Genomic DNA, 12,680 nt, shown 5'->3' with positions numbered 1-12,680 from the left:
GCTTGTTTTAGTGCTGGTGGTGGAGCACAGGACACATCACACCTGGTGCTGCAGAGGCAGAGCCCCCAGTCCTCTTCAATCACTGTCTTGTGGGTCAGCTCCTGGACAGGCTCCCCTTGGGCAAACATGGGGAGTTAATAGATTTTTTTTTTTAATGGGGAAGCAAACAAGTCCTCTGCAGCTGTTTCCTCTTCCTCGCAAGACGAGCCAACAGGCTGTCAAAATGAGTAACTCTCAAGGCCCTTTTCTCAGTGTCATGATAAATGCACCCCCAGCTCTGTCTTTCTGGGCTCCGTCTGAGCCTTTCAGACCCCGTGGAAATTTCCTCCTCCAGGAACATATGTCTGTACAATTTGCTAATCTTTTACATGTAGTTGCCGTTGAATGAGAGCAGCCACCTCTGCACAGCCGCTCCTAAAACCACACTGCATGGAGGTGCCCTTAAGGGACAGAGTGGGCTCCAGTGGAGATGTTTCAGCTCTTCCTTCAGCTTCAGTGAAGTTTTTCCTTCATAAAGCAGACGTTAAAGCCATAGGATGTATGGCAGAGCTGATGAACAGTAAAAGAGTGGCTGATGGATATGCCCCCACTGTTCCCAAGGAGCAAGAGAAACAAGAAATTGTATATTTTACATGTATGCCTTGATAGGGAATATCAGAGAGCCTCTGCAGATCCTCCAGGGCAGACACTCCCAAGGGAATGCAAACAGGACTTTTTGGAAATAGGAGATGCATATTGTCGCCTTTCTCCATCCTGGGGACGGGTTGCCCATCCCATGTCTGTGGATCACCACGTAGGCAGGCGGGGGAGGTCTAGCACCCGGCTCTGCTGGCAGCCTCCTCTCTGGTAACATTTGGGGAGGTGGTGCCTCAGTCTCCCCACTGCAAACCAGCTATGTCAGCCTTGTAGTGGAGCTTTTTCCTCTTCATTTCAGCCAATTTTGTGGATGTCTAGAAATAAAACTGTTTTCAAAGTTGAAAGTTTTCTGAAAGACTTTCCCTAGTTCTCATTGAAGTTACGGATGGAGGCTGTAATTAGGCAGAAAGTCTCTGGGTCGTGCTGGGGAAAGGGTCAGGCTGGTGACCAGGCTGTTCTCCTCTGACCTTAAAATCTCTGAAACTGAAATACTCATCTGGGAAATATCCTGTGGCTGGAGTTTGCTGTGCCCATCCTCTGCATCATTTCAAGACACAGCAGCAACAGCCTTCACCAGACTGTATTATTACTGCACAGGTTACTTTATGGGCACAAACAATGACACAGAACAGGACAGAGAGTCACTGCAGCTAGCTGTTAAGAGAATAAAAATAAACAGGAGTGTTGTGTGCGCCTGGGACCCAAGCTGCAAAAGACTAGCTCATTAACTTTAAATATATCACCTAGCTGCACTCTGGAGGTCAAATTCAAGAAAAAAAAAAAAGTGTGAATAGTTATCAGTCTACACACAGCAGATCCTCACCTCTGTTTAAATGTGTGCATCATTTTAGTGCCGTGGCAAGAGACTTTTAAGGAGGGGGGAGAGCCCGATTACCCTGAGACTGGCCAGGGAAAAGACTTATTTAGGAAAGAGTCAGGCCCAGATTATGCAGGCACTCAGTTTAATGCACAAGGCTCTGAAAACCAGGTGTAGGTCTCTGTTCTGCCCTTGGGTATAGGTGATGCAATCCATGCATGTTTTCCCCTTCTCTTTTTCTTTCCCTCTCCCACTCTGCCTTTCTCCAATCCAATGAATATTTAATTACATCTTCCAAGGAAGCCGCTCTGACAGGAGACTTTTGGACAGACAGCGGTCAACTGAAGGCTGAGGGTTTGGGCTCTCCCACAGGATGGAGGGTAAGACGGGTTCACACTGCTGCTCCTCTGAGCATTTAATTATTTCTTCAAAGCAGAAGAGCTCTGGCAGGAGAGTTTGCAAGAGCCCATGCACAGGCTGCTGCTACCTGGGATGTGGGGATTTGCCGTCCCAGCTCAGCCCAATCCCTTGCTCCTCTTCCAGGTCCTTCATGGTTTGGGGGTGGTCTGCTGCACTCTCCCTGCCTGGCACATCCAGCCTGGGCAAACCACTCCTGATGGTAGATCCTGTGGGATCAGGACAAATGTACCAGAAGAAAGGCGGGATGGGGCCCAGGCTACACGGGTGTAGCTTAGCTTGCTTTAAGAGTATTTTGTGCTGTGTTTGCCCTCCCTGATGCCCTGACAAGGTGACTGCAGAGCTCTGTCTGCCCTCAAAAGCTTGCATTTTTCCTGCTAGACATCTTCCAGCAAATAAAACCTTCCCTTGCCCTCTTCATTAAAGTCATGGGGGCTGAGGGAAGATGAAATCCTTGGGCTGGCTGAAAGCCCATCAGCTTAGAGAGAGGGCTGTGATTTTCTGTACTCAGCTCTGATATACCAGCGAAGCACGGCACCTCCATCAAGAGCAAATGATAGTGCCTTGAACCTTCTTTGACCTGGGGATTTGGAAGCACAACCCCAGTATGAAAGAATTGGACTTGAAGGCAAGTAGCTTAGGAGAGTACGTCCCCCTTCAATAGTGCTGGAGGCTCCTTCGGCTCCCCCCAGCATACATGTCCAAGCCAGAGTTTACTCCCTGGGAGTGCCGTGGTAGTTTTACAGGGTCCTCTATATGTTAAGTCATTCACACTTTTCCTTTTTCCACATCCCGTTGGTTTTAGAAGAGCTAATGGCCATTTTTCAGAGGTGCAGACATCCCTTCCTTAGGGCTGTCATGTCTCAAGCATATTTCTTTGGTCTGCAGTGTCTGGGAGAGCTGGAAAAGAGCTTGGTTTCCCAGGTCTGTGCTGCTCTTAGCTGCCACTCCATTGTCTTTGGTGTTCTTGGCATAAGTGGATGTTGAATGTGTTGTGGGGCCCAATGTATCCCTGCTGTAGCTCTATGGAGTGCCGCAGTGGTGGCCAAACTGAGCTCACAGCATGGCAAACGTTGATGCTGGGGCTCCTCAAACTGAAATTATCCCCAGGGTCTTCCTACACCCAGTGAGCGAACAGTGCACATTGTGACTTTGGCAGGTCCAGGACTCCTTGCTGGCCACGTGTGGTCTTTGGGCACTGAAAAGGTTCCCAGAGGGCAAAGATGTTGCTGGGTGCCTTCAGCATCTTCTTTCCACGATGGAGCAATTAGTCAGGCTCACACTATGGCTCCTGTGGCTATTGACAGTGTATCCAGTTGCTACCCCTTTTATTATCACGTTTGCCTGGTTTCTGTCAGAACCGAGACAGTGTTTTGCAGGGAGGAAACCTTTGTGGGTATCTGGAAGCACTTAGCACCCAGCCGATGCTAACAGACTAGTAATGATAAGCAGACCTGGTTTGCCTCTGACGATGTGGCCGGCGATGTTCTGAGTCATAGTTTTAGTCGTACGAGGTTCAGCCACATGATTGCTAACCCCCTTCTGACTTTTTGACATTAATGCCAGGATTAAGAGGAAGCATTATGGGGAATAAAAATGTTAGAGCATAACTGTAAGTAAATAAATAAATGTTTTAGGTGCTTTAAAACCACAGGGTATGCTAAGCTCTGGTGTTTTGCTAAGATCACCCACAGAAGCAGTGACCATCCCTTGGCTGATGGGTGGTAACTTGGGGACAGGGTGGCATCTGGATCACATCCTGCCTGGAACCCTTCTGGTCCTCACCCGTCTTGCCACCTGATGGTCTTCCCCTGCCCCAGCTGACCCACACCGCCATGCCTCAAGGTTTTCCTGCCCTCCCAGTTTGTAACTAAGTTGTTGCAATATGTGAGTTCCTTCATCAACTGGGGACTTCAGCGTGGCTCAGGTTTATAAACCTTGTCTGCGTTTGTAACTGGTGGGTTCAGGGAGAGGAGGATAGCTGCGACCATCACTGGATGGGGAGCACAGCCCGCTCCATCCTGGCCGTAGCTTTTCACCTGCCTGTGCCCCATCCCTTCTTACGAGGTTGTTTTCTTTCAGTGAGATGAGTTCTTGCTAATATAATTAATGTGAGCTTGGAGGCAGAAGGTGTGGGGAGGATGTGAACACTGCAGACATAAATTGACCTGGGGGGATGCTGAGGGACTGGGGCTGTGTGATCGCTGCTGACAGCAGCGTTGTTCAGGGCTTGCTGGATGGCTCGTGGAAAGGAGCAAAGGAAGGTGAGAGCAGTGTAGACAGCACACTGCTCCAGCTTGGCATTTTCCTCCCTTCTTCCCATCCCTTAAACCCAACTAAAAGTTAATTTCTGAATAAGCCACACATCACTCGCTCTGAATTTCAACTACTCCCAGTGAGGAGAACATCTGTAGGCGCAGCAAAGCCAAACGTGGGGACCCGTACGTGTGCAGTGTTTGATTTGCCTCCAGTGCAGATTCTCGAGTCGATGCGTCATGTGTGCCTTGCACATCAGCTTGTAGCATGCCGTGTACGTGACTATGGCTTGGGGGAGGAGGACGGCATCTTTTGACTCTACCCAACACAGATTTCAAGCTGAGTGCTCCCAGGAGCCGATGGGAGGCCTGGACACCCATAGTTCCTGTAGGCAATGTGGGTATTGAGCATCACCTGGTTATGCCATGGTTGTAGATAGCAACTCTGTGCATTTTCACCTTGCAACCATGCAGAGTTGCACTAGGCGTTTCTTGGAGCCTTTGTGTTGTTTTTTGTAATATTTCTCTCCTGACTGTTGAATACCCTACAAGGAATTTTCAGCCAAAATTGTGAGTTCTCTTTCTTTATATTATGATGCTGCTGACTCCTGAGATCCTGATGGCAGGAAAGTTTGTTTTCTGCAGCTTAAAATCAATGTTAAAGGGATTTTTCTACCAGGCAAAATGTTTTGGGGTCTAGTTCCCTTGCTAGTTTACAATTTTGATTGAAAAAGCAGTCAATAAGGAGATAATGCATTTTGTAATGGCATCATTCTTCTGAGGTAGTGGAAAATGCTATAATTAAGCTGATAATTAAACCCTGTGAAGTAACTTATGATCCCTAGCAAAGGCACAGGGAAGTTATGAGCAAGGGTTTGCCCAAAGTCTTGTTCTGAGTCAGACACAGAGCCCAGGAGTCCTGGCACCCACTTTCTCATGAGTCACGTGTAGGACTAAGTCCTGCCTCTCCTCTGTGGATGAAATGACATTGTAGAAAATGCAAATTGAATAACTCAATATTTTGGGGTCGCATATGGATAGACCCCAGATATGCACGGGCAGGTACTAGAATCTCTTTAAAATGCAAATTGTTTTCTCCCTAATCTGGCTAATTTCTTTAACGCAATTTGCATCATAGTGTATGGTTTTGTTACTGCCTTTCCCTTGAAGTGATGTAGTGCAATGTAAACCACCGGGAGCCCACTGTCACCTTGCATTACCTTCCCCAACGTGATCCAACGTGCTGTGACTGATACAATCCGACTTAATGTCATAAAATGATGCCTCTCACGGGGACGCAGAAGGAATGTATTTTATTGTAGCCCATAAAAGTTTTAAAGAATAGCTTTCCAACTCGCAGGGTGCCCACCCCTTTCCTTTTCTGCTTAATAAGCTGTCCCAGAAATTAGCTCCATCCTGCAGGTGCTCAACCCACTCCAGCCCTGCAAAGCCCTTCAGCGGGTGCTGGGCCCTGAAGGTCTGAGCAACTTTAGCAGTTGGATGGGGTCTTCTTGCACGTTATGTGATCAAAGCTATTATGAAACCCTGCTGGGTTACCTTTCAGAGCCCCCGTCGCTGACTCACCCCGGGGATATTCACTCTTCAAGAAATTACGGGCAGAGCCTAGTGAATAGAGATCACTCTTCTGGCAAATGGGCATTTTGACTCTGCTTATTTTCACATTGTGTTTCTGTGAAGATAAGGCCGTGGAAAGATTTCAATCAGTGGTGCATATGCTCAGATCAAGCGTATGAAATATAATAAAAAGGAGGGATAGCAGCAGCATGCATTGCACGTGGTAAAGCTGTCACACAGGGCTGCTGCAGGTACTGCAGTCAATAGTGACATTTTAATGGTAGGCCTTGCATTGATCTGCTTTAGCGTGATGGTTTTAGACACTTCTTACATGTGTGAATTTAGCAACAGCAGCTACATGGAGAGGTGGATGCAGTCAGTTCCAGCTGAATTTGTATAAAAAGCAACCAAAAATTCTTACAGTTGCTGATTCTGTTTCTAGACTTGAAGGAGGGCTAATATACCCACCCATATCACTTGGCCTAATAATATATAGGAGGTTATGTCTGTGGACTGACAGACAAAGAAGAGGCATATAGACATTGAACTACCATGTTCAGAGAAGCACACATTTTTAAGATCCTTCAACGGGCATGAATTTCCCTTTTTTGCCATTTTCATTAATCATCGCAGAAGTTCTCTGAGGGAAAAAATATTTGATACAATGCTCAGATATACTTCAAGCAGCCACATGCCTCATTTACAAAACATACAATATACTGGAGGGGCTTGGGACTGCAGAGGCTCAGTTCATTAATGGCAGGAGCAGCTAATGGCACTGAAGCTGTGTCTACACTGCCTGCTCGGCATGCTGAGCACACAGGGCTTTTAAGAGATGGATGCTGATGGAAAGCTGAAATGAAACGCCTTGTGGATTCGCAATAGTGTGGCTCTTTCCTCTGCGTGTACTCCCTTCCTCTGGAGGATGGGGTTGGCTCTGTAAAAGCTTTGCAGAGACCTGGCTGTTCGGCGTCTCTGTAGAGGGGAAGAGCCCTGGCCATGCCGATGGCTGCTGTCCTGCCAAAATTGGGTTTCTGACAAGTGACTTGCCTACAGACTCTCTGGGGCTGGGGAACAGCCTATTAAATCTCCATTTGTGCAGCACCTGGTCCTGTCCTCCGCTGTGGGTACATCACAACACAGGCCATTCATTGGGATAACAGCAAACTTGGCTCTGTAGGCACCTTGAAGTTGCTGTAGGAGGTGCCATAGCGCATGTATGGGTCATGATATGCAGCAGGTCCGGAGTGGCATGTTGGACATTGGCACTAAGTGGTACTTCGGTGAAAACACTGGTCTTTTTCTTTCATTCCAGGGGATGGCCAGGTTGATTTTGATGAATTTATGACTATTCTGGGACCTAAGCTGGTATCATCAGAAGGCAGAGACGGCTTTCTGGGAAATACAATAGACAGCATATTCTGGCAGGTAAGTGGTCATTTTTTAAAATGCAAATTTAGCCAACTATCAATAGCTTCCAGAACTGATTTGCTGAAGAGCACAAGATGCTTTGCTAAGCATGAATGCTTGTTTAAAGGCTACTTGGGTCCCTCCTGCTGTGTGCTGTGTAAGACATTCTGTGTTGCTGGAGGGTCCTGTTCTCACCTAAGCCCTGCGTGGGAGGAAGGGAAAGAACTTACTGTGGCTGAACTGCAGCTGAACACAACAAAGCACCCAGTTATTTGTGCAACATGTTTTGGAGCATTTTGGAAGAGAAAAACATTTTTCTCAATGAGTCTTTTGAGTTGGGAGCTTTGCACCGGTCCAGCTGCTCTCAGAAATGTGCCACTGTTCAACATCCCTCCGCTGTTGCAGAGGGATGGTCCAAGCAGAGCGAGGTGTGCCGTACAGGTCAAGTCTGACTGGTGCTTCTGCGATTAATTCCAGTCCGAGGCTGAGGATAGCAACGTTGTGCCAGTGCAAGTTTTACCCATGGTGTTGCCCTGGGGTGATTTGCTCCTGACGGTTTCAGGCATCAGTGGGGAGCAGGTCTGGCAGCGGGAGCTGCCTCGTGTCTGCTGTGCAGTGTGATTTTAAACAACAGTAGACTTTCCTGCAAAAGCAAGGACAGTCCAGGCTGTTATGGTGGGGGTTAAAAGTCTCCCAAAACACAGTGCTGCACATTTCTTGCCAATGGATTAAATGTGTGGCTTCCTGTGAGATTACTGCTCATTTCGTTGATCATCCAACAGCCCTTGCTTGCTAATAAACTGTGGCTGTTACCAAGTTTATGTGAATCAAAGGAGTCAAACCTGGATATAAGCATGTCTGTCTTCTTTTACTACCCTCCAGCACTGTCCAGACTGAATTGGGTGGAGTTTTGTAAAAGTCTTTTAAAAACTTGTTCCTGGCCTCCTGACATGTGATAGAAATAACCCTGGAAATCCTGGTCTGGACTCTAGCATTCGGTTGCCAAAGCAAGAGTTTGGCATTGGTGAAGCTACAGTGGTTTGTAACGTATCTGGGGGGGATGTGAGAGCTGAACTTACACCATGAAGGGCAGGACTGTGGCAGTCACAAATGTTTTATTGCTTCCATTGCACCTTGCAAGCCTCATCCCAGCACGTGAGCAACAGGGAGAGGAGGAAGCACCATCCTGTCCCACTGAGGCACTGGTGCCTTCCAGACCCCCTGGTGAGACTGGCCTCACTGGAGACGTTCAAGAAGCAAAAATACCCATTGAGAAAATCAAGTTCATGAGCTGAACTCTTCAATGGGGAAGCAGAGAAGTCTGGAGCCTGCCCTAAAATTCAGCTCGCAGGTTAACCCACTGCCATTTAGTGACCCTTCAGCCCAGGTAAATGCCTGCAGTGGGTTTGCTCAGAGGAAGCGAGGAAGGTAGGATGTGTGCTCTGGTTTTAGAGCAGCAGGACTCCTAGACTCAGCTTTTGCCTTGCTCTTTCATCCAGCAGGGACCATGGACCTTGTGCCCCACCAGGCTGCAGCGGGATGTGTGAAAAGAGCACGGAGGCTTCAGATAACCAGCCCCACTATGGGAAGGGAGAGCCCTGGGGGTTGTCCTCAGGCAGCGAAGCTTTGACTGAATTACACGAGTGCTCCAGGGCCTCAGAAAAAAAAGTTTATAGTCTTTTACTTGTAAGGGTGAAAATACATCTCTTTACATAGCACTTCCCTGGATTTCAAAGCCCTTGAAGAGAAGGCTTCATTTCACATTTCATTTCTCCTGGGGTAGGCGAGCTCATGAAGAATACAGCAATTTTGCTGCTTATTCCTAAAGAAAAAGCTAGTATAGAACCATGTAGGGAAGTGCCATTCAAGGAACAGGCTCCCTTTGCCCATTCCTACCTAGCTTTACCCAAGACCTCTGCAGGGCCATAAGTCACCTCATCTTTAAGCAAAGCATTTATGCATTTGCATTATCTCCTGTAGGTTTCCATCTGTTTTGAAACAAAGCCCTTTTCGGAATCAGGGCCTGGCTCTGTTTCCCATTGCCCTGACGTGCCATTTTCACATTTGCTGGAAAGGAACGGCAGGGAGAGGGGGATGAGTTTGGGTTGCTGATAGAGCACTTCAGCCCTGCAGTCATCCCCAGGGAATGAATTTAAGGAGGGGATGGTGCCCACAAGCCTGTCGTTGTCGGTGGTGCTAGGTGGCAAGGGTAGCAAGGGTGGGACAGGAAAGGACAACTCTGCCTTGGCGTCAGCTGGCCAGGTGATGTTACCAGGACACCTCACCCCAAAGCTGCAGGCAGCAAAAGGCATCTTGAAAAGCCTCTTGTATCAGCCCCACGGGGAGAAAAAATCCATGTTGGCATGCACAAAGTGCCTTCCCCTCTTCCATCCAAACAGCTTCTCTCCAACTGTCACGATTTTGGCTCTCAGTGTATTTTTGCTGAGGGTCCAGCTTTCTATACTGTGGCATTTCTGTGCAGGCTCCGTTCCAAGCGCGCCTTAATAACGCCTTAAATAATGCAATGACGGAGTTAAATAACAAACAGCAGCAGAAGGAGAGAGGAATTCAAAGGAACAGGCAGGGCCTGGAGATGCATTTGCAGACAAAGCTGGGAGTGAGTTGGTGGGGTACAGGAAGGCGGTTCCAGATGGCAGAAGCTGTAGAGGGGAAGGATCTTACAACAACAGCAGTGGGGTTTCAGGAGACTGGGAGGGGTTAGAAACAGTGGAATAATAGGGAAGAGAGAGAGAAATCACACGTGGAAGAGGCAGGCTTGAAATAATAGTGAAAGGGTGCCTCCCTCCTATCGTATGTGTTGCCTAAAGAGAGATGGCCAGACCTGGAGAAGCAGGATTCGGCCAAGACCTGTGTTTTGGCAGGTGTTAGAGACACAGAGGGTCTCTCAGATGTATTTTCTTTCCTTGATTTCCCGTGTGGGCTTTAAATTGAGTCATATCGGTGTGTGTTTAAGGAAGCTGACTCTTGCTTTCTCAGGTAGGGGTGATCAGTTCTGCTCCAGTTAGAATGGCTCTCTGCGGTCCCTCAGTCAGGTCAGGAGATATTTAGAGGGAGGGAGAAATCATATCTGCAAATACTATTTCAGGCCAAGTCAATACAGACCAATGATATCAGGAGAGCTGAGGAAACATGGGCTCTCCTCCATCTCGGAAAGCCTGTCTTTCCCGAGCGAGACGTAGCGCGCAGCAAGCACCATTTTGCAAAGAACATCCCTGGGCGCCTCCTGCTCTGTTTCAAAATGGTTTTCTCATTCTTATGCCAACTGTGTGCACGTGGAAGTAATGTGTACCCATCCACAGACATCTTCAACTGTCTTCAATTTTTAAGACAGTCTTAAACTGTCTTAAAGAGTTTTTTCTTCAATACACAGCTGCCCAGTAATGATTAGCCAGACCTCAGTATGCAGGATCACGGTCAGGAGGAGTTTGAAGGCTGGAAGCACCCAACAAAGCTCCATTCTCCTTGGTTTAGGGCAGACCTGCCATGGCAAGTTTGCAGCAACAATGCCGACATGCCCTTTTGGCTGCTTCCACGGGGTCTGCCTGTATTCAAAACAAAATGTAAAGAAAAGAGTGTAGATGAGGTTTTGGGAGTACCTACTGAACACTGTTTTGGAAGCCAGTGGGGGGAGGTGAGCCTGGCCCTGCTCAGGGCTGTTGGTCCTCCCACAGTCTCTCGCAGGGTGCTGCCCCTTTCCCTCTCCATCTTTTTCCTTCTGTATTTTTTAAAAACTGGCCACCCATTGCTCACCTTCCTGTGCCCACTTTCTCTGAGCTGCTCACACTTGTTGTTCTGAAGCTGGTTTTCTTCAGGGTGGCCGGCAGTGTTTTTGCAGTGATGCGGTAGCTGTTGCATGACCAGAGAGATGCTATTTGATTAATTCTTGGGCATGAGAATTTGTTTTTCCAGAGCTCAGGGAATATGAGTCTGGTTCCAGTTCCATGCTGAGGGCTGCGTTTTGCACAAGTGAGTTTTGAGGCATTTCCAATGCATGGCAGTCCAGGGCTGTAAAGTGATTTAGATCAAGAGCATTACAGAAAAGGCAAACATCGCTACTGGTAAATATTAGCTCTTTTTTTGGCAATCAGACTCTGAATCTGTCCACGGTGCCCTGTCATTCTGAGCCAGAGAGAGGGATGAAAAGAGAGGGGAGAAACTGGGATTTCATAATCATTTACAATTTCTGCCCAGATTGCTTCTAAGTGCAAAGACCTTCAGGCACAAGTGTTAAATAGTTTGCACAGGATGTAGTATAGTGGATCTCCAGTCCCTGGGGGTTAGCAACAGAAAAGAAGTAATAAACCTCTTGGATTATAGGCTTTTAATTAAAATAAAACTCTCTGTCTTGGCTAAAATGCTTTTTGAAGTCAGAACAAGTTTGAACAGGGCTGTATCTGCATCAGATGCAGAATAAATTCTGTACCCGGCTGCACTGATGAGATCGTTCTGAAAAGTCAGTACTTTGTATGGTGATCATCTGAGAGGCCAAATGCTGCCTGCTATTTTTTTCCCTCTCTCTTTACTGTATGCACGTGGAAGCTGCAGGGAACATCATTTCAGCAAGTGCTAATGTACTGCCTGTGCAAGGATATCGGAAGCTTTGTCTTGCATGAGCGGACAGCACTGTATCATCTGCTCAGACGTGGTGCCCATTCGTTGCGTTAGATATCGCCCGATATAATTCACTGGTGTTCAGGAAGAGGCTGGTTGGTTTAGGATAAATAAGACTGCTTTGCTGGAGCAGGAAGACCAGAATACTAACATGGTGCTTCTGGCTGGGGAGACGCTGCTCAGAGACCTCATTTTTCCACCATAGAGGTGTCTCTGCAGTTCTGGGGGGGACAGCCGGAGGACTGGGGAGGTGGGTCCTGTGAATAGAGCAGCTCAGCAGTTGCTTGTTTTCCGGTCTTGGGAAAACCTTTTTCATCTCTCCAGGTTTCCACATACCTTTGCTCAGGAGGAGGAATGCATTGGTTTTTATGATCTTTGGTGGATGAGTAGGTACAGCCAAAGCTAGGTCCTGTGACAGTCCTAGGCAAGGAAGGAGGGACAGCCAGGGACAGCCTAGAGATAGCAGAAACCCCTGTGCTCCTGAGCCACCAGGCTCAGCAGCATGCACCAAAGGGCATTTTGTTCCCCGGATACAGCAAAATAGATCAAGGACCACATCCAGCTGTGCAGTATCGCATCTGGCGCTGGCTGGGGAGGGGGCTCAGGGGGGTGAAGGGGGTCTCAGAGCCGGCTGCAAATGCAGGATGGCAGAGAGACGTGGCTGGGACGGGACAGAGCACTTTTGTCCTCCCAGCACGGCTGCTGATGCTGTAATGATTTGCTGTGCAAAACTGCCCATTCGTAATCTTGTTTGCAGTTGTCACTGCAAATGCAGCAGCATCCCAGGGGAGAGATCCGGGCTCTTATGATCTGGTCAATCAATTAGTGCTTTAATAGAGTGAAATGAAGGAGAAAATGTGTGGGAGCCTCGGTGGCATAGGGCAGCGTATGGAGAAGGCGCAGCAGGCAGTGGTGTGGGATGGAAGGCGGGGCCCGTG

General features: G+C 48.0%; 1 protein-coding gene across 2 annotated transcripts in view; it reads left to right on the top strand.

Moving 5' to 3' along the window:
• Nucleotides 1-12,680, top strand: part of CALN1 (calneuron 1) — a 135,015-nt gene that overhangs the window by 61,308 nt on the left and 61,027 nt on the right. For both annotated transcript variants that reach the window (XM_075113137.1, XM_075113138.1), the window contains one exon: nt 7,016-7,128. In XM_075113137.1, coding sequence (XP_074969238.1) covers nt 7,016-7,128 — 113 coding nt within the window. The remainder of the gene's footprint in view (nt 1-7,015; nt 7,129-12,680) is intronic.

Source organism: Phalacrocorax aristotelis, chromosome 18 (assembly GCF_949628215.1).
Source record: "Phalacrocorax aristotelis chromosome 18, bGulAri2.1, whole genome shotgun sequence".
In the NCBI taxonomy this organism is placed as follows: Eukaryota; Metazoa; Chordata; class Aves; order Suliformes; family Phalacrocoracidae; genus Phalacrocorax; species Phalacrocorax aristotelis.
The sequence above is the reverse complement of the archived record's forward strand: the minus strand, read 5'-3'. Positions and strand labels throughout refer to the sequence as shown.